The following is a 26748-nucleotide window of genomic DNA, read 5'->3' as shown; positions in this document are numbered from 1 at the left end:
TGAATAGTAATTTGGTCAATTGTTGGCTATTCAATTTCATAAGGAAGCGATAGAATCAAGCTTCAATTAACCAATGACTAAAATGGACTCGTGCCCTGCAGCTGGACACTTAACAAATGCCTCCTTCACTTTAACACGTCCGGAAGTGTTTCGCTCCGCCTCCTTACGCTCTGCAGCTCGCCTCCATATGGGTGCGTCACATGTGTCCAGCATGCAGAAGGCCATGAATCTCTCTCTTATGGATACATGTCACATACTTTGTCTACAGATGTGGGGGATTTTCATACTGATAGAATAACCATGTGGAAGTGACTAACCAACCTTTATTTCTGATGGGCTTTGAGCGCTTCGAATTTCCTGACAGGCTTTTGTAAAGACGTGATTAATTTGCAGAGTATGGTTAATTACACCTCTGTGTGATATTTCTGGCTTGGTTCCGTGAGCGCATCAGTGCATTCTCTTTGGCTTGCTCATGTAATGCATGCGTGTGTGCGTGTGTGCATGCAGGCATATGTCTGCGTGTGTATTGCCCCTGTGTAACCACCTCTATGATGGGCTAATTGGTTTAGCAGCCAAGGGGCCAAAGGCCAGTGCAGCATAGCGAAAACTCAACATGAACCTGATGTCGAAAAGGAAAGCATTGCTGCTATATAGGAGGGAAGCATGTGTGGGACCGTTTGCATTTTAACTGCCTCCGTTTTCACTTAAAGAAACTCTCAGCATGTGAAAACAAAATTCTTCACAGTGTTCCGGGCCACTGTGCCTCAGACTGTCAGAGCACCAGAGGTAATCTCTTCCATTTGAACATATTGTGAGACCTTCTGACGAATGTCGCATGCTATTACATGAATCTATATTTTGAATTGGGAGCTTTTATGCACTATGAATAACATACACTCTGTATATTCGGGCGAGCCCCAACCTTCTGTACCAGCAAGCCCCTCATTGAGGTTTGTGGAACCTGTACTTTGTGTGGGGATCTGAAGGGATCATTTACCAGTTCCAACTCCATTACTATTCATGAGATGGGTAGGCTAGGGGCAAGGGATTATGGACTCCCTTGGCTTGTTGTGCTGTAGGCTGGAGCTCAGGCCTCAGGCTCCGGGACAGGGGCTGTCTGGCAAAGGATGGTGGGTCTATTATCACCCTGGGACCCTTCTGTCCCACAGCAGAACACTTACTGGCAGCGCCAGCTAATGGAAACGGTCTCTCTTGTTCCCTTTCTCTTTTTTTTTAACCTCTTCACCCATTTTGTACCCTTCCCCCTGCTTTTTAGAAAACGATGAGGAAGTTTCTCTTCCTTTCCCTATTTCAAAGTTGAAATGGTGTATTTATAGCTGTATCTTTACCGTGAAGTGCTAGGATGGGACTATATTTGCGGAAAAATGTACTTTTCCTCAACGCTGTCAATGCTTTGATCCTCAATTTTCTAAATTTTTAACACCCCCCTCCCTTCCATTCCCTTCCTTTCCCTTCCCATCCCTCCCTCCAGGTGATGAGCATCCTTAGTAACCCCAGCGCTGTACCCTCTCAGCCCCAGCACGACTTTTCCATTTCCCCCCTGCACAGCAGCCTGGAGAGCACCAATCCCATCTCAGCCAGCTGTAGCCAGCGCTCTGACACCATCAAGAGCGTGGACAGCCTGGCTTCAACCCAGTCATACTGCCCCCCCACCTACAGCGCCACCAGCTACAGTGTGGACCCGGTCACAGCAGGCTACCAGTACACCCAGTACGGTCAGAGTAAGTACAGCCGTTGTGTTCATCCTGAACTGTTTCATACCCGAGTGCATGGTTTTGGTTTTTAAAGTGTATAAACAAGTTAATTCATTAAAAAACTCCACATTTATATGGAATAAAAACCCATAAAGCTTGGTTTACACTAAGGGATGAGGTGGGGCCTGAGACGTTTCATTCTGCAGCCACTGTGATACTCACCGCACATAAATATCTAATGCCATAACTGGAATGCTTAAGCTATTTAATAAAACCATTATCTGTGTTACAAGCTAATTTTACCCAGTGAACACACATTTGTAGACTTTACAAACAAGCTGAATCTTTTTTTTTCTATTTAGCTACTTGGTTCAGCCAGGCTGTCCTGTAATGACTGGGCTAAGATAGCTAGCTTGGTAACTAACTGGATAATGACTTACAAATCACACAAAGGGAACATTCTTATACTGTCTACTGTCTCTTGTTTTATTTTTGTCGATGTGTCGCTGGAATGCTTTAGGATTTGGTTGCTTTTCATTTTATAAAATTGGTCAACAGTAGCAAAATAGGTTGTAATTTGCATTAAACACTTTTAAACACCAAAGTTCACCACATTTGAAGTAAACGCTTACAAGATTTTGGTGAATTCCCTTCAGATGAATTGAAGTCTAGTCTGAAAATTAATTTGTGAAATACTGGTGTGGCAACCCATAAGCCTGTGGACACACCGAACATTCCACAATAAACATACATGTTATTAACAAAATGTTTTAAGTTTTTGCAAGCAAACTGAGCAAACTTGATTGAAAGTAGCTATGCACTAGCTTCCCAAGGAAGCTAACGTTTTAAATTCATTGTAGCAGCTAAGCTTGTCTAGCTTGCTTATTAACAACCCCGTTATATCTTAACAATGACAAATGAAAGGCTAATAAACATGCTATCCATCCCTGTCTACTAACTTTAAACTATATGGATTTGTTGATCAGGACATGCGTGGGCATAGTAGAGTCAGTCAGTGAGTGAGTCTGCAAAGTTTCCATCCTTTGGGCCAGATTGGCATTTTTTAACATAAATTGCAGTTATTATTTTGCACATTTGTTTCAATAAGATCGGTAGCACAGTGGGATATATCTGGGCTGTTCAGGCAGCCACATGTGAAGTAAGCATGTTGTATGCAGGCCATTTATGAAGCCTTGTTGCTAATCTTAGGGTCATAGTCGCCACTAAGGCCACTGTTGCTTTGACTGCGCAAAGCAGTTCGATTTATTGATTATGTGCACGGTTTATGTCTGTAGATTTGTACGTCAGCAGAATCCCGATGGCTTGTGGTCGGTTGTCTGTGCACCTCAGGGGGTCAAAGCTCACTAAAAATTAAATCTCCAAAAAATGTTGAATATCTGCATTAGTCTGCCTCCTTCATTGAATCCATGCAGTTTACAGTTTAAAATGAATTGTATGAAAATTTAAATGCTAGTGTAGCTGGACCTTAAAAAATGACTTCTAGGCAAAAGCAGCTCCTGACCTTTGCACCCTGGCTGGTGGAGGCAGACACGTGCTCTTGATAAAGGACACCCCCCACCACCACACATCACCAATGAACACCACCACCATCTTCCTGGGTAGCCGTCTTAGTCACACCCCACTCCACTTGGATGGGAAAGAGGAGAGGGCCACTTCAAAGAACGACACACCCTCAGGGGCTGCAGTGTCCTCTTGCCCACCTCTTTCTCTCTTTTTCTATCCTCCGTCACACACATACACACGCCCTGCAGCCAGGAAAGAGTTTGCTTTATTAGATTAGCATAATTGACTGATGCTGTCACAGCCATTCATAAGAGGTAAAATGAAGCACACTTCCCCAACGAGCCGGCCAGAGCCAGCTAGGCAACATTTGTTAGTGTTTACGTGCAGAGTGATCTGCCGTATGTGTGCCTGCTTTCTTTTGTACCCGTGTTTTTTGCATTAAGTTGGCGCACCGGTAAAGGTATGCGTGATGGCTTTTCCCGTGCCGCGCATGCCCGCGTTTTGTCATCAGCAAGAAAGTGATGGCAACGTGGATGTGAGCTGATGTGAGGTTAATTAAGACGGTGATTGAGTGCAGTCGATGGGTAATGAATGGAGGAAAGAGGAGAGAGCTGCTGTCTGAGGATGAAAATGATCAGCCATGTGGAGTGTGGAGGGCATGAAATCAGAGATGCCACGTGTAATGAAGACTGGCACATAGAAACACACAGGGAGCTGCATGAGTGACAGCACGGAGACTTTACTGGGAAGCACATGCTCTGTGCCAGCAGTGTGCCAACCTCAGACAAGGGATGGGAGGGGTTTTTATCTTCCAGTCTCTCCCTGTCAATTGTTTTATATTTGACTCACTTGCTTCTGCCACAACTTATTTCAGCCTTAATCAGAGCGATGAAATGGGAGTGAATAGGATGCACCTCTCACAGATCCGTCTGTGTCTGAGTTTTGTTGCTAACGTGTCTGTTTGTTTCTCTGTGAAGCTGCTGTGGACTACCTGGCTAAGAACGTAAGCTTGTCCACCCAGAGGAGGATGAAGCTGGGAGACCACTCGGCTGTGCTGGGATTGCTGCAGGTGGAGACAGGACAGGCCTACTAGGAACCTCGGGACACGTCCTGCAGCTCTCTCTCTCTTTCCCCTCCACCCTCTGCCACCCTCCACAATGCTCCTCCATGCCCCATCAGGAATGGACTCCGGTTCCGGCTTAGAAGATGTGGCCCTTGGACGAGAACTAAACTTTTCACGCTGTTGTCAGCTGCCAGGCAGCTCGACACCTTCTGCTGCATCTCTGCCTACTCCCAAACATTCCCAACCCAAACCAGGACCCAGCAGGACCAGCCCAGAGGCAGCTCGGCCCGGGTTCCTCTTTGTCATGGCTGCAGTCCAGCACACATTAGAGCCATCAACATGTACTTTCCTGTTCATAGTAGTTAACAAAGCCAATATCATTTAAACAACTCTTATCCCTCTTCTTTTTTGATATTGTTAAGCTTATCGATGCAGTTATATGATTATGATTAACGTGATTTATGTTGTTCTTTGATTCCATTCGTATCTCTTTTCTCCGTTAGATGTCGGTGTGTAAAACATAACGGATGAGTGAGGCAATTTGGTAGCGAGCATCTGCATATGTGCACACTTTAGAGAGGATGATTGTTTTCCAAGCTGCTCTTCCCTGTTCCCTGAGCTCTAATATTGGCGAACGATATGACCTTCCTACTTTCATATTCGTCTTGACATTCCTAAAGAACTTGGCCACTCTGTGGGAAGTCTGGCTGGATGGATTCTGCAGGGACAAAAGCTTTCCCCTTCTAACCTCCATCCCATCCTTAGCCGCAGTCCGTGGGGAGGGGGCATTGTTTTCTAAAAACAGGATTGGGGAAATTAATGTATTTTGTTTAGAAATATGGACCTTGCCAAGAAGGGCTAACGCAATTCCACCTCCTCTGCCCTCTCCTAAATCCCATCTGCCAGGGAATCCTGTGTGACTTAAAAAGTGCAAAGCAGATTAAATCACACAAATGTAATGTCAAAGCTAATTCACAGCGTCCCTTCCAATGGGAGCCAGTAGGGTTGGAACGACTAGTAGTGGTGATGGGCACAGCTAACCTAAAAATTAGCTTTGATAACCACTAATCCACTAACTGAAAAGGTAAGTGCGATGACACTAAACCAATAAACCTCTAATGCATTTTGTTGAAGCCAGCAATAACTGCTAACTTTTATGATATACATTTATCTTTAGCTTCATGTTTTGGCTCTAAAACCCTGATATCAGCGCTAACGAGCTGAAATGTTAATATGTTGAAGCATAAACATGGAGGTTTCCAAAAAGGTTTTAGCCTGCCAAGATCAGATTTGTAAACACAATTGTTTGACAATTGGCTTCAGACAACCACTAACCGTGAGTGAAAATAAAGTTTTTGTGTTGCCATTCATATTCTCTGAAAAATGGCCAAAGAAAATCTAAAATTCTCCAGGATATGTAAACTTTTGAGAACAAGTGTATAAGTTTAGGGTGACCAGACATTTTAAACTCAAACTTTACTTTAAAAAATGTTATCTGATTTCAAGTTAGCAGAACTAAATCAGCTGCAAGCTATTTAAAGTTAGCTAAAAAGCTAATCTGTTTAAAAAAGTTAGCTTTGCTAATTAGGTGTTAGCTGATCAGCTGAATTGTGTGCCCACCACTGACTTGTACTAAAAGTTGACTACAGCAAGCCTTATGCCTGACTAGTTGACTAATATTCATCTTTTCAAAATGTCTGTTAATTCAGATGGCTGGATTTTCCTATAATTAAGGATACATTGATTATAAAATGATCTGTTTCAAATATCTGTTTAAATTCAATATGTTCATGACTTAAGTGTTCAATTTAGAGAGAAAATTTAATGTACACATTTCCACTGTAGCTGATGTACAATATTTCCTGACTTAAACAATAATTACTTTTATTTCCAAGAAAAACTCTTTTAATTTTAGTTTCAATTTTAATTTGTTTCTAGCAAATAATCCAATGCAGAGATCAATTTCTGTTTCCAGAAAATGTTGAGAATCTGCACCACAGGTATGAGGAATCAAAATGTGCTTTCCATAAATTAGCCTGTGGTTGAAGAAAAAGAAATCAATCACTGTCATTCTTGTTCACTGTTTCACTGCTTAGATTTTGATGTTAATTTATTTGCTGTTCAGTAGTCCACTAACGATTTTCCTGTCGTTCCAACCCTACTAGCCAGTATCTCTGCTATTGCAGAGCTGTTAGCACATTTTCTAAATGTGCCTTGAGTTGGACAAAATCAACATTCCTTTGAAACATTCCAGGCTCCGTCTACAAATATGTAAGCATTCCAGGGCTTTCTGTGAGGAGATTAAAAGTGCACACACTGTGCCATTCACATGCACTCTGGAAAATCATATAATCCAGTCGGTTTGTAAAAGGGCACAGGTATCACCGCTGATTGGCTCCCCACTCTGGTTTGGACCGGATCCCCGTCTAATCCTCCGCTTTTACATTAAATGTACAAAAAAGGAAAATAACTTAAAGAACATTGCGTATTGGACATTTGTGTCGCTCTCATAGTTGACTTTTAACACGATTCCAGACCAGCTGTTCCCTTGAGATGGGTTTGATTTTCACTTTTGGCATCAGTGTAATGACCTGCACAGAATTTATAACCTAACTCGAGAAAGGATTTCGATCCTCAGCCGCCTTCAAACCAAGACTGTATAGTAGCTGGAGCAGAATGTGTATTGTTGTTTATAAATATGTTTTATACAAAAATAAAACTATTGTTGAGTGGGAGGTAAGCAAGGGATCTGTAGAAGTAAATGTTCTGAGTTTCTTTAACTCGTCATTTCTATTGCTTTTGTTTGATTGTATTTAATTGATTCACTTTGTTTCCACCAAATGTTTTCCTTCAATTTCTGGCCCAACTAAGTATGGAACAATTGCACAAATTTGGAGGAAATCTCAATTCCATTATAAATGTGTAAAAGAGGATCAAACTGAGCCCACTGGAAAACGAATCCTGTCACAGATGGACTCCCTGGCCTGCTGTATATTGTCTGGATCTTTGTGTGTTGGAGTGTTCTGAGGGCGTTTCTGCTCTTACTGACTGACTATGAGTTTGGACCAGATTGAACTGGACTGTGGCTCTAACATGCCTGAACTTTGGGTGTGGGACACGGCCAGGAAGAAGAAAGCGGCTCCGCTCTGGGAAAACTGAATCGAGTCATGTTTGAACTGCAGACTTCCATGGACTCAAGTGATGTAACGATGACTGTGCACTGAAACGCAGAAGTGAAGCGCTCTGCTTGGATGTCTCATTCATGTGTATATTTTAAAAAGGAAGAATTTAGAATTGTCTTTAGTGTATCAAACCATTTCTAACACTCACATCAATAAAACATTTGGATATTTAAAGCATACAAATCCTCACCCCTTCCCATCTGTTTGACCCTGATCCCATGTGTGTATATTATCACGGTATAATTTATTCTGCTGTATGATGTATTAGAGTAGTGGGATTCTTGTATTTGGTATTTACAACCTTCAGCCTGTTGGTGTGTTTACTGTAACACTGGCGTAACTGTTATCAATTAAAGATCCAAAACAGATTGTGCTTTTGCTCACTGTTTATTTCATGGTTTGTGACCTCTGCAAAAACCTTTTATTTATTTTTTTTTTAATTTGTGAAAATGCTGTGTCTACATTGGAATAGAGACTTATTTAATCAGAAATGCATTAATCCATTTTTTTAACTTGCTGAAATATTTAGGCCTAAACTGGGAAAGAAACCAATAAATTTGGGGGCAGGTCTGGAAAAAGGGCAGGAGCCAAGAAATGTTTATTATGTCTTCTGTTAGGAGAATTAATCAATATTAAAGGTGTACTCACTTTAAATTTGAAACAAAACTGACAAAATGTAATGTGCACTCAGATCTGTTTGTTATAAAGTATCTTTTTTATTTTAGTTTATTGCAAGATTGCAGCTAATTTTATTGCTGTTTTAACTTTATTGGGGGTTGGTTGGGGTTTTTACATTAGAGGGTTAGTAAGATTAGCCTTTACCCTTGTGGAGCGCCCTGGGAGCAACTTATTTTGTAATGAATCTCCATATTAATAGTGAAATGGCCTCTGTGTATGTGTGTGTAACTTCAATCACAGAGAAAATGGGGACAGTTAACATTTGCCGTTTGGTATGCTTATGTTTTTGGGTCAAGGATGAACGCCGTGAAAACGGCAAGTTGGTAGGACTAATATTTTTGGAGAAATTAGGGATATTAAGGAACAGTGAACAATGGATGTTGATATCACCTTTAATCAGTCCCTGGTAACCAGACAACCTCTGAACAAAGGAAACATCTCAACCATGCCAGTTGTAAAACATGACATCAACTAAATGTGCCAAATAATAAATACAATTACAAAACTTTAATTTTATTTTCCTGCACTTCAGTTAAATCGTTGTCGAAACTTTGCATAATTTACAATTGTATGCAAAAGTTTGAGCACCCCTGATAATTTTTCATGATTTTCTTTTATAAATCATTGGTTGTCTGGATCAGAAATTTCAGTTAAATATGTCATATAGCAGACGAACACACTGATATTTGAGAAGTGAAATGAAATGTCTAGTATTTAGTATGTCTAGTGTGCAATAATTATTTAAACAAAATTAGGCAGGCGCATAAATTTGGGCACCCTTGTCATTTTATTGATTTGAATACATTATCACTAATTATTGGAACACAAAATTGGTTTGGTAAGCTCACTGACCCTTGACCTCCCTACACAGGTGAATCCAGTCATGGGAATAAGGTGGCCATTTGCAAATGTTTCCCCTCGTTGCATCTCTTCTAATGAGTGGCAACATGGAAGCCTCTAAACAACTCTCAAATGACCTGAAAACAAAGATTGTTCAACATCATCGTTTAGGGGAAGGATCCAAAAAGCTATCTCAGAGATTTCAGCTGTCAGTTTCCACTGTGAGGACCATAGTGAGGAAATGGCAGACCACAGGCACAGTACTAGTTAAGGCCTGAAGTGGCAGGCCAAGAAAAATCTCAGATAAGCTGAAGCGAAGGATGGTGAGAACAGTCATAGTCAACCCCAGACCTGCTCCAAAGACCTATAACATGATTTAGCTGCAGATAGTGTCTCGTGCATCGTTCAACTATACAGCGCACTTTGAACAAGGAGATGCTGGATGAGAGAGCAATGCAGAGGACTTCTTTTCTGTGTACACTCCACAAACAGAATCGCTTGAGGTATGCTAAAGCACATTTGGGTAAGCCAGCTTCATTTTGGAATAAGGTGCTGTGGACTGATGAAACTAAAATTGAGTTATCTGTCTAATGTGGAGGCCAGCAGCCTACCGCTGACCCTGAAATGACTTTTTCCTTCGGAAGGAGGCTTAGGGCAGCTTGTTGACACAGATCACAGCCACTTAAGAACAACAGGGACAGACCACTGAGCCTCTACAGCAGCTCCCACAGGGACTAGCCCACCAGCACCACCACCCACGCCAACCGGCATATTAATCACAGGTGGCAGATTTGAACATCCTGTAGTCAAAATGTCCAAAAACATACATAATGGAAGATGTATTGAATAAAAGGTAAAAAATAAATTCCTTTATGTGTTTTTTCCCATAGGTGTGGTTCAGCAATAGACGGGCTCGGTGGCGCAAACAGGCCGGAGCCAATCAGTTAGCTGCCTTCAACCACCTGCTTCCTGGAGGATTCCCACCCACAGGGATGCCAAACTTTACACACGTATCAATACCAGAGTCGAGCGATACCCTAGTACAACGCTATCACAAGGTGAGAGGCTCACGGCTACACCCAGTCCAATTCTGGCAAAAATTACATTAGTGATATTTCCAATTTAGCATTCAAAGTTTGATTCAACATTACAAACAATATTTGGTCTGTGTGCACTGTAATTATGCAAAAGTAGCTGTTTGTTTAAACAGCAGCTATCGGTTTATGAATTAGAAGTAGATCTGAAACAATTTGTCAAGTGATCGATTAGTTTGTTGACAGTCAGATTAAGATAAAGAAAAATGACAATTTTTGAGTTTTGCCAGGTTGTTGAATGTACCACTTTGCCGTTTTCTGTTTTATTTTAGATAAACTGATTTAAACGACTTTTAAACCTCTTTAAAAATATTGACTTTTTTTTTACTCTATGCACCAGTGAAGCAGGGTACTGTGATTGGCCCTCTGTGTGTGCGTGTGTCTGTCTGTGAACAAGATAACTTTAAAAAAACCAGCTCGCCAGATTTTCACCACACTTGGTGGGAATCTTACTTGGGCAGATATCTCGAGACGTTTAACTTTTGGAGATGATCGGACAAAGGTCAAGCTCAACAGAAACATGGTACAAAAAGCCTATTTTCTGTTACATCTCCGCAACAATTAGGGCTAGAGAGGCAATATGAAGTTTAGATTGATCAGCACAATATTTGTGATTGATTGGTAGTTGTATAATTGTTGTCATGAAGCCATGAGGAAGTCATAAAAAGAAGTCATGTTTGTTCAGAGAGCGCAGTGTTTGCATCAGCCCTCTGATGCTTTTCATTTTTGTCTTGAAAGAGCCGTGAATCACTTGTAAACCTTCTTAAGCTTTGGTAAATCCCATAATATAAAATGTGCTCTCGGTTAAACTGGTTTCAGCTGATGTTAAACTGCTTTAAAAACAGTGACTTAATTTTTTTTCTGTCTTTATTCCACTGTGAATAAGTGGTAATCTTTCTTAAACTCATCCACATCTAGATAAATAAAATAAAATATGTTCTGGTTTAAACTGGTTTCAATTTGATTTTTAAACTTCTTTACAAATATTTACTTTTTTGTACTTTTTCTGTCTTTACCAATAACTCATAGCTGTTTAAAATGTCTTAAATGAGTGTAAATCTAGCTAAATATCTGATGTTAAACTTCTAATATTGCCTTTAATTTTTTGTATTTTCTGGCTTCTGTAATCATTCTTAAACTGGTGTAAATCTAGTTAAATCTTTAAATCAACAGTGAGTGAACAAAGCTAAAGCTGGTTTAATCAGGATAGATACTGTGTTTTGGTTTAAAACTCTTGTAAAGTAAAAGTAAGTCCCTTCGGCTGCTCCCTTGTTTGCACTCGGGGTCGCCACAGCAAATCCAAGGTGGATCTGCATGTTGAATTTGCATAGGTTTTACGCCGGATGCCCTTCCGGACGCAACTCCACATTACATGGAGAAATGTGGCAGGGGTGGGATTTGAACCCAGAACCTTCTGCACTGAAACCAAGCGCATTAACCACTTGGCCACCACCCCTGCATTTAAAACTCTCATAAATGTAATTAAATAAAATATGCTCTAGCTTAAACTGATTTAAACCTAAAAAATTGTTAAATTTACATTTCACTGTCTTTAAACATCTTTAAATCAGCAGTGAACCATGTTAAAGTTGGTTTAATCACGGTAAATACTGTGTTTTGGTTTTAAACACTGGTTAATCTAATTTAGTAAAATATGTTCCAATTTAAACTGTTTTAAAATGCAAAAAAAATTAAAATTTTAAGTTTCACATTCATTAAACAGCTTTAAATCAGCAGTATGTATGTTAAAGCTGGTTTAATCAGGTAAGATATTGTTTTTTGGTTTTAAACTATTGTAAATCTAGTGACATAAAACATGTTTTTGTAAAAATTTTACGTTTCACCGTCTTTAAACATCAGTGAACTATGTTAAAGTTGGTTTAAACAGGATAAATAATGCGTTTTGGTTTTAAATTTGGATAAATCTAGGCAAATAAAGTGAACTCCAATTTAAACTAGTTTAAGGTGGTGTTAAACCACTAAATATGTTAAACCAGATATGAGCTGCTTTATGTGAGTTTTAAACATCCACGGTGAATTCTATTAAAATGGATGTAAACTGTCTGAATTTCAGATTAAGTAATTTTTAAATGTTGGGTTCTGAGAAGTTGATTGTATTTCTTAAAACGGTTTTCATAAACTGAAAGATTAGTTGGTTTGTTGTCAAAACAATCACCAGATTAATTAATAAATAAAATAGTTGTCCGTTGCAGCGCTTTGTGGGACATTTCTGAAATGGGACTTTGAATGTTACTGAATGGTGACTGACTTTTGGGCATTTTTTGGGTGCTTGTCTTTCTTACCTGTGTGCTGTTTGTGTTGTTTTGGTGTCAGAGGTCAGCAGCACGTTGCACAGACCACAACCTCTGCCACCGTCGTCCATGCACCAGGGTGGCCTGAGCGCCGACAGCAGCTCTGCTTACGGCCTCTCGTCCAATCGCCACAGCTTCTCCACCTACTCCGAAACCTTCATGAGCCCATCGGCATCCAGCAACCACATGAACGCTGTCGGCAATGGGCTGTCCCCACAGGTCGGTCCAAAAATCACGGCCTCCCAAACCCCACATTTAGAAATACACACCCCACACAGAGGTACTGTTCCCTGTCTCCCTCTCAAAGCTCTCGCTGTTCACAACATCTAATTGTACTTGGCTGAAATTAAAATTCAGGGAGAAAAAAAACATGTTCAGCAACATAACTGCAGTGCGGGCTTTTATGTTCATTTTCAAAGCCATGGATTTATTTTAGCTACTCTAAATTGCTACATTTCTAAAACAATTGGATTAACATCAACAAATTAAAATCCATCTTGATAGCACCACAAGTTGCTCCAAACAGCGGTTTCGTCTTCCCTGGGACATGTAAATCCTGCACAGCACAGTGAGAACACATGGAGATGAAATAATTAGCTAAAGCTTATAAATGTAGACTCATAATCTACTTCTCATAATTGTCTACAGCTGGAAGACTCCAGAGCTACGCGTGATTTTCTTCATCTCTTACCAACATGGTTTTCTGTCAGCACCATGCAGAACATGATACGCGCGAGCTGTACTCTGCCCAGTGTTTGGTTTTAGCAGGTTAGCTGTGCAAAGACTTCCCTAAAATCAGTCATTTGCAAAACACTCACAATGACTATGTAATAAGCAGTAAGTCACCATTTCCTAACCAACAAGGGCATCTGTCACGTGTAAAGTGTTGCATTGTGGGAGTTCTGGAAAACTCATACACACCAACCTACATAAGAGCTCAATGGCTTGTGGTGTCAAAAAAAAAACAAACTCAACATCTGCTGTGGGCTGTAAAAATCACTGTCCCACTATAAAGTTCAAGACACAGAAAAACTATGTACAATGAAGAAACTTAGTCCGTTTCTGCTCATTATAATGTCGTCATGCTGTTATTATATTTGCAATATTATATCACAGTCAATACCTAAGATGCATACTTTGTCAGCATTGAAAAATGAAATCAAGTTCTATTGATGCAACAGTAAGAAACATTGGAATTCCACTGGCCACCAGGACCATGCAATTAGCAGCAAAGCCTGTCTTTAGTTTATGTTGTGGCCAACATGGCCAGAAATAGGGGGTTCACTGGTCCTCACCTGCATCTGTCACTACCCAAACTTTCAGAGCTTACACATGTGGGTGGTGTGGTGGGCACAGGTCCGATAATCCGATAACAGATAATTATCGAAGATAATGTTTTCATTATCGGATTATCTTTTTAGATAACTTTAAAAACCATTATCGGACCAATTATCTTCCGATTAATTTTTGTCCGATAACTTTTAGACTGATGAGCAAAGTAAACAAAGCTAAACAGCAACAAGCATTTTTAAAATTTAAAATCAGTTCAGCACCTACCTGTTAAAAGTTTTGTAACAGATGTACAGTTTTACCCTCTGCAAACAGAAGAGCGCTGCTACTATAAAGAATGTCTCTATCCTCTGCAGACAAAGGAGAACTGGTCACCAAAAAAAAAAAAAAAAAAATCATTTCCTTTAACACCATACCGATATGCTGGCAATGTCACCTAAGTCATCCAGAGGCATACATTTTTAACTTATGGTTCAAATTTTAACCAAACTAATTTCGGACAAGTTATTTAAAATTACTGTCATGTCTGAAGTTTTATAAAGTGAAAATATCAGATATATGTTTTAGTTTTAAAGTAATGTGCTAATTTTTAAGGTTTTGTGAGCACAAATGCATTTCAGACACTCTGTCAGGCTCCACGGACAACAGCATAAACTCTAGTGCCTAAAACTCTCGTGAATATATTCTCTGGGTTTATAGACGTTGTTATTGTATTTGCATTTGTTAAATTCCACGCATTTTCAATGTAGCAGACAGGGATTATCTGGAATTTTGTTTTGGCAAGTTCAAGGCCTCTACTGCCATCCACTGGCCAGTAATGTTCATGGAAGTATTCGCCCTAAGTACTAAGCCCTAAGTACTGGGCACCAGTAGATGGGAGTGTTCTATTTATTTTGACCCCGGTTATATCAGATGATTGTCAAATCAACTTTTTGGCTTTGCAAATGGCTTTTTCTTTTTTTTTTTTTACAAATTAAGTTTAAAAACAAAACAAAACAACAGCAAAAAAAAAAAACATTACAAGACAGCTCTGCAGTGTTTGCACATGCACAGTGCGAGCGGTTGGATGCTTGTAGCTTTTCAGCAGCAGGATAACCTCACGACGGCCAACCAGAATAATATCAAACAGGTTTGATTTTCATTCGACCATACAATCGGCGATCAGGAGGTGGTCGTGAGATGTTAAACGCAGCTTGTTACTCTATGTACACTACACGATGCAGGACGTGCAATTAACTTGAAACTCGGTCCAAAAAATTCTCGCACGAATAAAAAATCATCTGAAACGGCCAAAACTCGCACAGTGTAAAGCCAGCATTTATGTAGACAGTATTGAGTGCACGTTTTACAACGTCATAACACATGCACACGGCACTAATAAATTGAGCGTACATTCTCTCCACATCCAAAACATTTTGCGATGACACTTCAAGGGTTCCGTAAAAATGCCTGTTTTTACAAATAAAAAATTGAATATTTTACAAAAGCACATTTATCTGTAAACACCAACACACGACACACGTCACATTAACGTGTTGGTTTACATAATGAATGACTGAACCAATCAGTATTTAGCAGAGGCACTTTTACCCAGAATCCTTTGCGATCTGTCTGTGTTTGTTACAAAACCTCAGAATTAGTGCATTATTCAACATTAAAAGATATATGTTATACTTTACCTTTGTACAAATGACAGAATTGACATTAATGGAGTTATTCTATCGGTATTAATGTTATTTATAAATCAAAAGCATAAGTCAGCATGACTTTATTTTCCAAGACCTCCGCCTGACCGAAGTGTTGTGATTGGCAGAGAGCTGGGCTTTATGGCTGCTCTCAGAGTGCCTCTGTGCTGGAAGCTGTGTAGTAAATAAGAGCTTCCAGCAGGGGCAGGATGTTCAAAGACAAAAGTGTGGCCTCATTGTTTAGCTCTGTTGTCACTTTTAATTCTAGTAGAAGCCATTGTGGTGTTAAAACTCAAATTCAGTTTATTTGTAGTTGCAAATGTACCAGAGACAATATTGGAATTTATCGGTTATCTGTAACTTCCAATGCATTTTTGGGTGGTTTATCATTTTATCTTTATCAAAGATAACTTTTCAGTTATCTGATTATCTGTTATCGAAGCTAATTTTGGTTATCTGTGCCCACCACTGTATATATATATATATATATATATATATATTAAAAAAATTAAAAACAGATAACAGATAATCAGATAACTGAAAAGTATATATATAATATATATATATATATATATATATATATATATATATATATATATAGATAGATAGATAGATAGATAGATATATGCTTATCTGGAGCGTAACTCATGTTTTTTGTTTGTTTTTTCTACTAGTTTTACGTCTTTCTTTTTCTTTTTACTAGTTTGGTGTGACGTATATGCCAAAATGTTTATTAATAATAGTAATTATAATGACTATTTGTGTAGAACCTTCCCAAGAATCAAAGCACTAAACAAAATAAATTCCAATAATAAAAGTATAATTGCGAGGAATAAAAAATACACTCCAACAATGCACAGAAATTCCAAAATTAAAGAGCTAATAACACACAAAAAGGTGCAAATTATGGATGTTTTTTCCTCTTCAAAAGGCATTTTTTGACAGGTGTGATTTATAATCGAGTGCGACTTATACTCCAGAATATGTACTGTATACTCACCCTACCAACTGAGCTATAGAGAGAGAGAGAGAGAGAGCTATTAGGAGACTATCTTGGCCTCCACTTAAAGTGGTCGACCTCAATATTTATATAGTTGAACGCACGTTATATAGACCATATGACCTAAATTTAATATACTTTTTTATTTTTTGTACAGTGACAGTATTATGTCACAGTATTACTATTTTTGCACAGCATATGACCCCTTTAGTGATTATATTTTAGTGAGGAAAAGTTTAACCTGGACTTCACTTCATTTTCAAATCTGCTCCTTCTTGAATCTCTGTGAAAAACCCAATGAATCAAAGATTTTTACAATTTTATATGTTTTAAATGTCTGTGACTGTGTTAATTAATGATGGTTCAAAGTCTCAGTTTGTCTCTGGCTCAGTTTAACCATTTCCATGACTCCTGTGTGTTATTGTGAAAGTTACTTCCCAAGGAGTTATGCCTATAATAAAAGTATTTTAACAGGTGTTTTGACTCACCAGAACATGGCCTGCGGTCACAGTTTCAACAGTGCTGTACCAAAATGTTTATTGATTTCAAAATTAATGGATATTTGGCATTACTTTTCATTATTTCATGTTATCTTTCCTTGGCGCATTAAAAAAATAAGGATAATAATTAGCCCAATGTATGTTCTGTATTATCATGGTCTTAACAGTATTGCACAATCCATATTGTGTCATAGGATCGCACTGATGATGCTTATGACAGTGGTGTACTGCTCACCCCTATATTATAGGCACTACTATGTCATTCCATTGCACAGCAGAGTAGGTCCTGATTAGTACTTGGCTGGCAGACCACTTGGGAAGACAAGGGGATATGTTATGTTTCTCCATGTATAACTGGAGTTGTGTAAGGAATGTCATCCGGCGTAAAACTTGTGCCAAATCCCAATTCAGAGCTGTACTCAGTCTGCTGTGGCGCCCAAGCACCCAAGAGCTGCCGATAGACAAATGACAACAACTTTTTTTTCCCACTGTGACAATATGTGAGGGTACTGTAGTGTAGGGGGTGGACGCATTATCGGCACCGATTCCGTACCAATATGACTCAGTCTTTAAATGTCTAAATATGTAAATGCATTTCATTGGTGTATTCATGTTTGGCTTCCTTTTCTGTAAAGCAGTGGATTCCACGTGTTAACCTCTTTGGGCATCTCCATTAATGAGCGTTTAAATGTGACTCTATGCTAAGGGTTGAGCTTTAAGTAGCACAGAATGAAAAATGATTTGTATTGATGCAAATCATGTGTATGGAGTGAATTATACACAATTACCCATCAATACTGGCCACTCTTGCCCACCCTCGCCAATAAGATGTGGTTAACAGGCAGAAAATAAGATTGAAATGGTGTGTAAAGAGTTGAAAATGAATTTCAATGCTGCATTTGTCCACAATTACCCCGTTGTTCACACGTGTTTTATTGGGAGTTTTTTTTTTCTCCCCCTTCAAATATTTTTCAAAGCAGATTGGAAACATTCTTGGTATTACCCTCTTTCTTCAGAGAAGAAAGAATTAAGGATTTTGTGACAAAAAAGAGATTTTCTTTCCTGCTGGAACGACGGAGGATAACATGGAGGCTCACACCGTGTTTGATTGTTAATCGTGGCACAGGGGCTTTAACTGCTAATGCTCTCACTGCAAACCTGCAGAAAAACACCAGGAACATGGAGGGGCTTTTTTTCATTAATGGTTCTCTCTAATACTGGCATAGGGCTCGGTGTCGCTTTTCCTGCCTCTCTGCTCAGGCATTCAAGAATATGTTTGGATATTAGACATTTCCTGTAGCGTGAGGATTAGGACTGCACTCTATGGGCAGCTGCGCAGCATGGATTTGGACTATTCAATTATTCTATCAAGTGTCTTTTGTAGAAGAAAACCCCACACCTGTTTATTATTTATAGAAAGGCATTGTATGGTGGACGTTTTGGGTCTGCAACGCCACAAAGAATTTTTATAGCTCCACATAACAGAAAAAACATATTGTTCACAAAATAAGACCACCCCTGTTATAAGACAACCCCCCTTTTTCAAGATATATTTTTGGAAACAGACTTTATAAAAATTAAGTTACTTTTTTTATAAACAAAGTGATATATTTTAATTTAATGTTAATAAAAGCTACCTATTTCCTTTTTTCAACCACATAAAGGCACACTACCACTTTTAGAACAAGGGCAATCTTTTCTGAGAGTTGCCATTTTTCAGATGGTGTTTTTGGGCTTGCTGTCTTCTAACAATGTACTCTCACACCATATTTCTAGGTTGCTTGAGACTTGTTTGCTGACTTTGCTGTATTTACCACCATGAGTTTAAAAATTGTATCATAACTTCCCCTGCATTGCTGGTTAACTTACCTGACTACTGAGGTGCTCTCTTTTCAGAATGATCACTATGTCTCTCCGTCATTCAGCTTTGTAAGCAAGTTAGAGGGGTGGGACACTTTAGTCCCGGGAGGCACATTGATTTCATGGGTATTTAGGGCCGCTGTGTCAATGTATATAACATGTATATGTCTAGACCCTGAACATAAGGCAACCCTGTTGTTTTCCAGATTTCCAAGAAAATAACAGTGTCTTACATTCAGAACAACATGGTAATTGATGTTTGCTCGTCTATATGTTTTCATTCTTATTTATTACAGTCTCTGTTTGATCTGGTGTATGATGCCCCGTGTTTCGACAGCAACTATGCAACATCATCTATACATGGCACTGGGTCCAACTGAGCAAGTTGCTTGATTACATCCCTTGTTCTGTTGGGGGTTTTTTTTTTCCTGCCATCAGGTTTTTCACATTTACATTGTTGTCCTCTAAGAATGGTGGTTGTTGGTTTTTAAATAACTGTTGTTAGTTCTGTCTATTTTATATACTTTTGCGGAATTAGCACACACTTGAAATTTGCCTTAAGTCACATTTTGAATTAAATAAAGTTTTGATCACTTTTAATATTTCATATTGAAACAGTCTCAAAGACTCACAAGTCTAATACATCTGTGTATGTTGTCAGCAGAAACTGTGGCCTTGTTTCAGTGACATATGACACACACTCTAAAAAAGTGAACCGCTGTCTCAACGAGAAAAAAGTGATGTAACAATTTGCATAGATTTTAAGTTATTTCAACTTAAAGTTATTTCAACTTAACTATAGAAGTTTGTGGCATTAACTCAGTTGAAAGTTGAAATAACTAAGTTGGAATAACGTTTAAAAAATCTATGCATATTGTTACATACATTTTTTCTCTGTTGAGACAACAGTTCCTTTTTTTAGAGTGTACAACAAGCAGCACTAAATCAAATTGTAATGTAAATAGTTTTTAGATTAAGTACTTTAAAAAGTGGTTCAGATACATTTGTGTGTTGATGCAGTATTACAAATTATTCCTTGTGTGTATGCTTTTTGTAAGGGAAATTGCAGTTTTTTGTAAGGGGAGGACTGTGTAGGGCACTGTAAAAAATTAACTGCTGTCTCAATGAGAAAAAGTGATGTAACAATTTGCATAGATTTTTATTTCAACTTAACTAGAAAAATCTTGTGACATTAACTCATTTGAAAGGTGAAATAACTAAGTTGAAATAACTTGAAAAAAAATCTGTACAAATTGTTACATCACTTTTTCTCTTGAGACAACAGTTCCTTTTTTAGACTGCAGTCTTTAATATCTGGACACACCCTATGAGCACTCTGTGCTCTGCATGACACACCCAAAAAGTCTTTGTGGGAAAAGATGCCAGCAGCAGCTCCTTTTAAATTTAAAGCAGCAGACACAGAAACAGATCCCAGTGTCTATGAGGGTATTTTTGGTTACAAAATTAAATATCTGTTTTAAAGACATTGTATTAACTTGTTTTAATTTTAAAGGGTTTGTATTCTGCATATGTACAGCAGAATACAAACCCTTTAAAATTCACATTTGCTTCACATTCTGTCACCCCATCACCAGAAGCCTGCAGCTGCCAGTGTACTTTTCATCAATTAACTTATTTAGTAGTTAAATTGTGGCTTTTGCATGTATCTTGGGGGGAGCCTCCGATTCCTAATGTGTGTGATAAGGTTTTTTTTTTTTAACAGAAATGTATTGAATGCATGCAGAATGTTGTGTGGTGTTCGTATCAGTCTCCCACCATGGAGATAAATGTTCCCACTGACAGCAGAATCACACTTCACTCCGTGACAGCACAGAACTGCTGTCACAGGCTCTCTCTCTCTCTCTCTCTCTCTCTCTCTCTCTCTCTCTCTCTCTCTCTCTCAGCAGCTATACAAAAAAGTTTACGTTGAAAGTTTCCTCTCTGATATAATACCTCAGAGTATTTTTTTAACATGTTATGCAGCCTGTTCCTGTTTACTCTGTCCTATAATGGAAAAAAGCACTACAAAGAGACTCGATGGAGATGGAAATGAGAATTTGATGTTGTAAGTTAGAGTCTGCATCTGTTTGAAGGAGATATGCTTGTGCACTGGTATGTGCAAGCTATTTCTTCCTCTGTCTGGCATTGATGGTCTCACGGTTGCTGTAAAGATTGACAAAAATTCTGTGATTCCCAGTAAATGGGCTGCAGTGGCAAGATGCCAAGTCCGTAATGGAATCTTGCAGCTTTCAGCGATCCCGACAGGAGCTCGCGTCCATCCCAATCCCATAACCTATCCCGACAGCACATATTTCCCCCTAACAGGCGGTGGAAAAGGCATCTACTCTGAAACTGGTTGCTGTCACTGTGGCATGTACACGTTTGGCTGCTGGAATGAGGCACAGTATTCAGGTGGTGACTATGAAGCTGTGCTTCACTGGGCAACAGGTATAAAATCAGAATATGATTTTTGTTGTTGGTCTTGTTTCATTTGACAGCACAGCAGGAGGTGGAAAGAAGGAAAGGCAAAGGGCATGAAGGACATTACAAGCACAGTGTTCAGCCAGCATCCACAGCTTAAAGGGGTCGTATTACACACCTTTTCAGCAAGCTGATATACGTCTCACACACACACACACACACACACAGATCAAGTCTCACAGGGCAATTCAATTCATTTTATTTATTTGGTGCCATAACATAATTTACCTCAAGGTGCTACACATGAGCAAGGTTTAAACCTTACTCACACCATGAGCAAACACACTGGCAACATGTATTAGGAAAAACTGTTTATTATTTTTATAGGAAGAAACCTGAAGCAGACCAGACCCAGCAAGGTGACCATCTGCTGTGTTCATTCCAACAAGACATAACAAAAAGCACAACACAAGCTTGACAGAAATATTGTGGCTAAGCGTCTATATAAAGACCACTTTAAAAGACAATGAGGTGCAGATTAATGTTTCAGTGAAACAGTTCAGTCAAACAACTCATGTTTAAAGCATATTTATTGCAGCAGCAGAACATAGTTTTAATTTGGTGTCTAGATTCTGACCACATCACTCCCCACAAACGCTTATGATACTGCGAAGTGATGACTCGATACACACATTTCTCCACATTTCTGCTGGGTTGGAGGTGGAGCTGAGCAGAACATGTGACATGGATGCAGCATGTAGCAGGCACAGGGGTAGCTGGGAAATTCGCATCTTACATTGCCTGTCCAATTTTGAGGAATTGTTTAGTGTATCATGTAGACATTATCAAGTATGTGATAACAATTTTGTGGAGTACGGCATGTTACTGTATACAGAGCAGCTCGAGTTGCCCACCTGAACTAGCTCAGTCAATTGAACATCAATGATTGTATTGATACAGGTATAGTCACAAAGGCAGAAGATTTCCCATAGCTCATCCCGAACCAGATGTACCTCCAGCCTCTGCCTGAGATACCCTGCCAACCAGCGAAGCGAGTTCCTGACTTCAAAAGTACCAAATTTGACTGCACACATATATTGATGCGAATTCATCCTGCTCATATATGAGAGAGCATGAGTTCATCCCAGACCTATTTGAAGTTCTAATTTCTGTACCTACACTCATTAAAGTGTCAAAATTAGATTCAGAGAGTCCTGTTCAATTACTCCCCCAGCAGCTCAAACTCACATCTATCAATAGCTATGATCCATCCAACGAAGTACTCTGTTGGGTTCAGGAAAGGCTAAAATGTGCATTTTGTTGCATGCTAGCTATACTTCAAGCAAGTGATTTTTCTGCTACATAAGTCACAAAAGCTTAAAACAAGCTTGTTTCAGGTTAATATCTTGCATAGAGCAGGAGAATTTCAACATGCACGGTCACAGAATTGTGGGATTTTCTGGCTGAAACCTCAGCTCTGTGCAGGTGTAGAAATTAGAGGTGATTTTGCAAAGTATGACCCCTTTAAGATTCATCAGTGCAGTCATTCTGATTAGAATATGCAATGTTGCAGCTTATAGTCATCACTGAGAAAACATTGCAAGTTTTCAACCAAAGCTGGTGTTATGAATCCAAGCAAGTTGAGTCACGTCAACTGGACTTGAAGACGTTTCACTGTTGATCCAGAAAAGCTTCCTTCTGGATATTCATTTTATTTAGCTCCCATGCCCCAGATGACTAAGTATCTCCTCAGATATCTGGTAACATGATCATCCACAGAGTGTTTTGGATACTTTTAAAGTCATTCTTACATGCAGTGTTCACTGGCCCATGCATTTGTCAGACACTTTGGGCTGATTTCCGCATTACTGTGTGACAGGGACACCTGTTGGGAATGGAAAGAAAACATGCAGCGGAGAACCTTCGTAGACATTTTCATCAATGTTGAGGCAAATATAAGGAAAAGTGGCAAACGCACTGTTGAATCGATGAAGTACAATAAGGAACATGGAGTTTGTATTGGTGTTGTTGACACATAATTTTACTGCCGTTTTAACGAAGAAAGTTCTGAAAGTTTCAAGAGGAACTTTTTTCTTATGTTTTGCAGTTTTATGGAAGTGTTGTGTGTTTTGGAATGGCAAGGATGTGTGTGTATGCGAGGAGGGCCTTTGGGCTGTGTGAGTGGGCTGGGCCTCCACACACACACACACACACACACACACACACACACACACACACACACGTTCACGGGATCAGAGGCAGAGCGGCTCTCACCCCTGCCTCCCTTTGATCTGTGTCCCCAGGCCTGCCTGCCCGTGCGGCGCTGCACCGTACCACGCACGCTGACACCATGCTCACCAGCGACTCCCCACAACTGTCTGAGAGAGATAAGCCAGGGGAGACTCCAAACTGTGCTGCTGCTCTTCCATTAGCTAGCGCAGACGCTTCTTTTAAAAAACGGGATGAATTATTTTTAAGAAGCAAGCTCTACCGTTGCCAAAAAAAGGGGGGGTGTAGGGGGATAGTATGGAACAATCTGGAGCTCTCTGGCTTCATTCCTCCTCCCTCCCTGACTTCTAACAAGACATCCTGCACCTGAATACCAATGAGAGGGGGAGATCGGTGTAGTCCCCCACATTATTAAAACTTGGGCATTAAGCCTCTCACTGGGCACTGTGTCAGCTGGCAGCCTCTGCTGACAACAAATCAAAGCGGATGAGCACATAGCCTGCATTCACAGCTCAGCCACTCGCAGAGCAAGAGGGGGAATACATACTGGTTAATTAGAACTCCCATTAAAACAAATACTGTTTCAATTTGGCAAGTATAAAAAAAGATGTAAGAGGCTTTCAGAAAAAGAGACCCGCTGTTGGCAGCTGCCAAGAAAATCCAGGGACTGTAAATCATAACCAGTGGCTATACTGTTTCTGCACAGATTATTAGTGTTCGTCGTTGTTGTGCAACACTTTTGAACTCTGAGGGAAGAATCTGTCTGTGCAGACCAGAAATGTTCACACGCGCAGTCTGTGGCCGTGCAGATGTGCTGGCTGTCGTCGACTGATTCATGTCTGCTGTTTGCAGATGTCTGAGTGGACACATCATGGGCATAGCTATGGGGGTGGGGGTCAACTCTAAAGTCTTCCTTAATATACCACACACAGAGAAGGCAGAAATCAATGGAGTCTATTGCTTCAGAAAATAATTAATTTTTGATGTTCTGAAGCACCAGAAAAGCAAAATAAAAAAAAACTGCTTCAGAAAGCAATTTGCTTGTTTTGAAACACTCAAGACAAATTAATACAAAATATACATTAGAAAGCAGAGGCAGTATTTTCAGATAGTTTGAATCCTAAAAGAATCAATTGCTTCAGAAAAATGATTGTTTTGAAATGCTCAAAACAGTATTTAAAATAATTACTTTTGAAAAAACTTAACTGTTGAAATGCTCATAAAACTAATGGAAACAATTGCTTCAGAAAATAATTCACTACTTGACACACTCAAAACTGTAAAAGAAATTCTTAAGAGATTGTTTTGAGACCCTTAAATAAGTAAATGAAAAAGTTGATTCAGAAAAGTATTTGCTTAAAATGTAAATTATTCAGTTGCTTCAGAAAATGAAATGAGCCACTATATCAAAACCTTAATGACTCACCGTTTCATAATGTTCAAACCATAATACTGGTGGTGTATTGTTTTGAAAGTGCTGAATATTTTTAAGTTGCTGAGGGAAAAATGTCCTTTTGAATTGTTTGGAAAAATAAATGAAACAAATGCGTCAGAAAATGTCTCTGCTTTTTGAAACTCTAAACAAAAAAACTCCTTCAGATAAATGACTCTTTGGCCCAATCCCAATATTCTCACATCGTTTAGCACAGTGTGCAAAATGAAGGGAAAGTGCGAAGGGAGAGCATTGGGATCAGGCATTTGTTTTAAGACAGCAAATAAAGCAATTGTTCTTTTTTGAAGCAATTGCTTCAAAAAAGGATTCACGAGTTCAAAATATTTGAATACTGAATGAACCGCTTGCTTGAAATATTCATTGTTTCATTACACTCTAAGGACGATATTGATGACATCTAGCAGACAATGGCAGTGCCCCCGCCCTATCATCACTAGCACCACCACTTCAAAATACTTGAAACATTGAATGCTTCAGAAAAAAGATTTGTAGTTTAAAAATGCTTCAAAATGCATTGATAACATCCTGCAGACAACAGAAGTGAGGCTACATGAAGCAATTCCTTCAGGCGATTATCGTTTTGAGACATTAAATGAAGTGAGTGCTTTAGAAAGGGATTTGGTTGTTCAAAACTTTTGAAACACTGAAATGCTTCAGTAAGAAGTTTTTCAGTCGTTGAATGTGGAGCAGCCACTCCGATGATGAAATCTCATGGCTGATGCAAAGAGGAATTCTTGGCTGCACCCCTGGGACAGATGCAGCTGTTCTGAAATACTCATACAGTTGTTCATCAAGCTATGCTTCGTGGCACAGAATCGAACCGTTTCATTTACCCAACACATCAGAGCTCCTGCTTTGAAGCTCATTTATACCCAGTCCTGCAGCTTCTGTTTACCATTTGTTGCTCACTCAATCCTCTAAGCGCCAGAGTGAAGCCATTTTCTTTTCATTCCAAAATATTTTTCGTCAGAGCTTTATGTATTCATAATCTATTTTTCACCTACCAACCTTCCTTCACTCCATTTGGCTTTTTGTCATCCCACGATGCCTTGCCAATAGTGCGTTCTCTCTCTCTTTCTCTCTCCACCTTCCTCTCTTGCTCCAACTCTCTCCCCTGGAGAGGCAGCTCTTCTCCCTACGCCCAGATGAAAGGCTACGGCGGACAATAAAAATGCTATTTAAATGCAAGGGTGTTTGTGTGCGGGTGAGAGATATTTCCTGCTGAAAGTGAGCTGCTGCATCGTGATAAATAGTAAATATAAGGGAATGTGATTTACATTTATCTTGCAGAGGCAGCCAATATGAATTTCAGTAAATCCTAGAAGATGGGGATTTAAGGAGAAAATGACTGCGACTGATTCACATGCTGTGTGTCCCACGCAGTGGAAATGCCTATATGGCAGAGAGTGGTACTCACCTTTATTAAAGTATAGGCAAAGACATCGATCCGATTTAAAATACCGATCACACACACAGACACACAGTGTGCATTTGAAGGAGACTAATCCTTATTTACATAATCATCATCATAATAATTAATAAATTTTGACTCAAGGACAGGTGAAATGTTTGCGGGGCAAAAACTGAATGACCTGACTCTTCAGGGTCAAAGGTCAGGGTGCAGGAGGTTATGGGATGTCTGAGTGAAGGAGGAGGGCCAGTTTAGTGTGAACCTGTGCTGCTAGTCGGGGAGGATGTTGTCAAGCTGCATATGGTTCCTGTTAGTTCCAGATGCCACTCTGACAGGTGCATAGCTGTGATTAATACTCTCTTTGACTTCTCACCCACGTTCTCTCATTTTGTCCCCCACTTTCGAGATGTCCCTCGATGTTGTCTCGACTTTTCCCTCCTGAACGCCTAATTGTGAGCCTTGTGCAAAGTTTACTTGGATGATGCAGAGTT

At 39.5% G+C, this 26748-nt stretch overlaps 1 protein-coding gene across 3 annotated transcripts in view; it reads left to right on the top strand.

Moving 5' to 3' along the window:
• The window catches only part of pax7a (paired box 7a), a 109495-nt gene that overhangs the window by 73088 nt on the left and 9659 nt on the right, over positions 1 to 26748 (top strand). For 2 of the 3 annotated variants that reach the window (XM_034166225.1, XM_034166223.1), the window contains exons 9-10: positions 1493 to 1742; positions 4217 to 5586. In XM_034166225.1, the coding sequence (XP_034022116.1) occupies positions 1493 to 1742; positions 4217 to 4332 (366 nt within the window). In that variant the 3' untranslated portion in view covers positions 4333 to 5586. Of the gene's footprint in view, positions 1 to 1492; positions 1743 to 4216; positions 5587 to 12430; positions 12628 to 26748 lie in introns of those variants that run through there. The other variant, XM_034166224.1, reaches the window with a different exon arrangement.

This window comes from Thalassophryne amazonica, chromosome 3 (assembly GCF_902500255.1).
Source record: "Thalassophryne amazonica chromosome 3, fThaAma1.1, whole genome shotgun sequence".
NCBI classification, from domain to species: Eukaryota; Metazoa; Chordata; class Actinopteri; order Batrachoidiformes; family Batrachoididae; genus Thalassophryne; species Thalassophryne amazonica.
The sequence above is the reverse complement of the archived record's forward strand: the minus strand, read 5'-3'. Positions and strand labels throughout refer to the sequence as shown.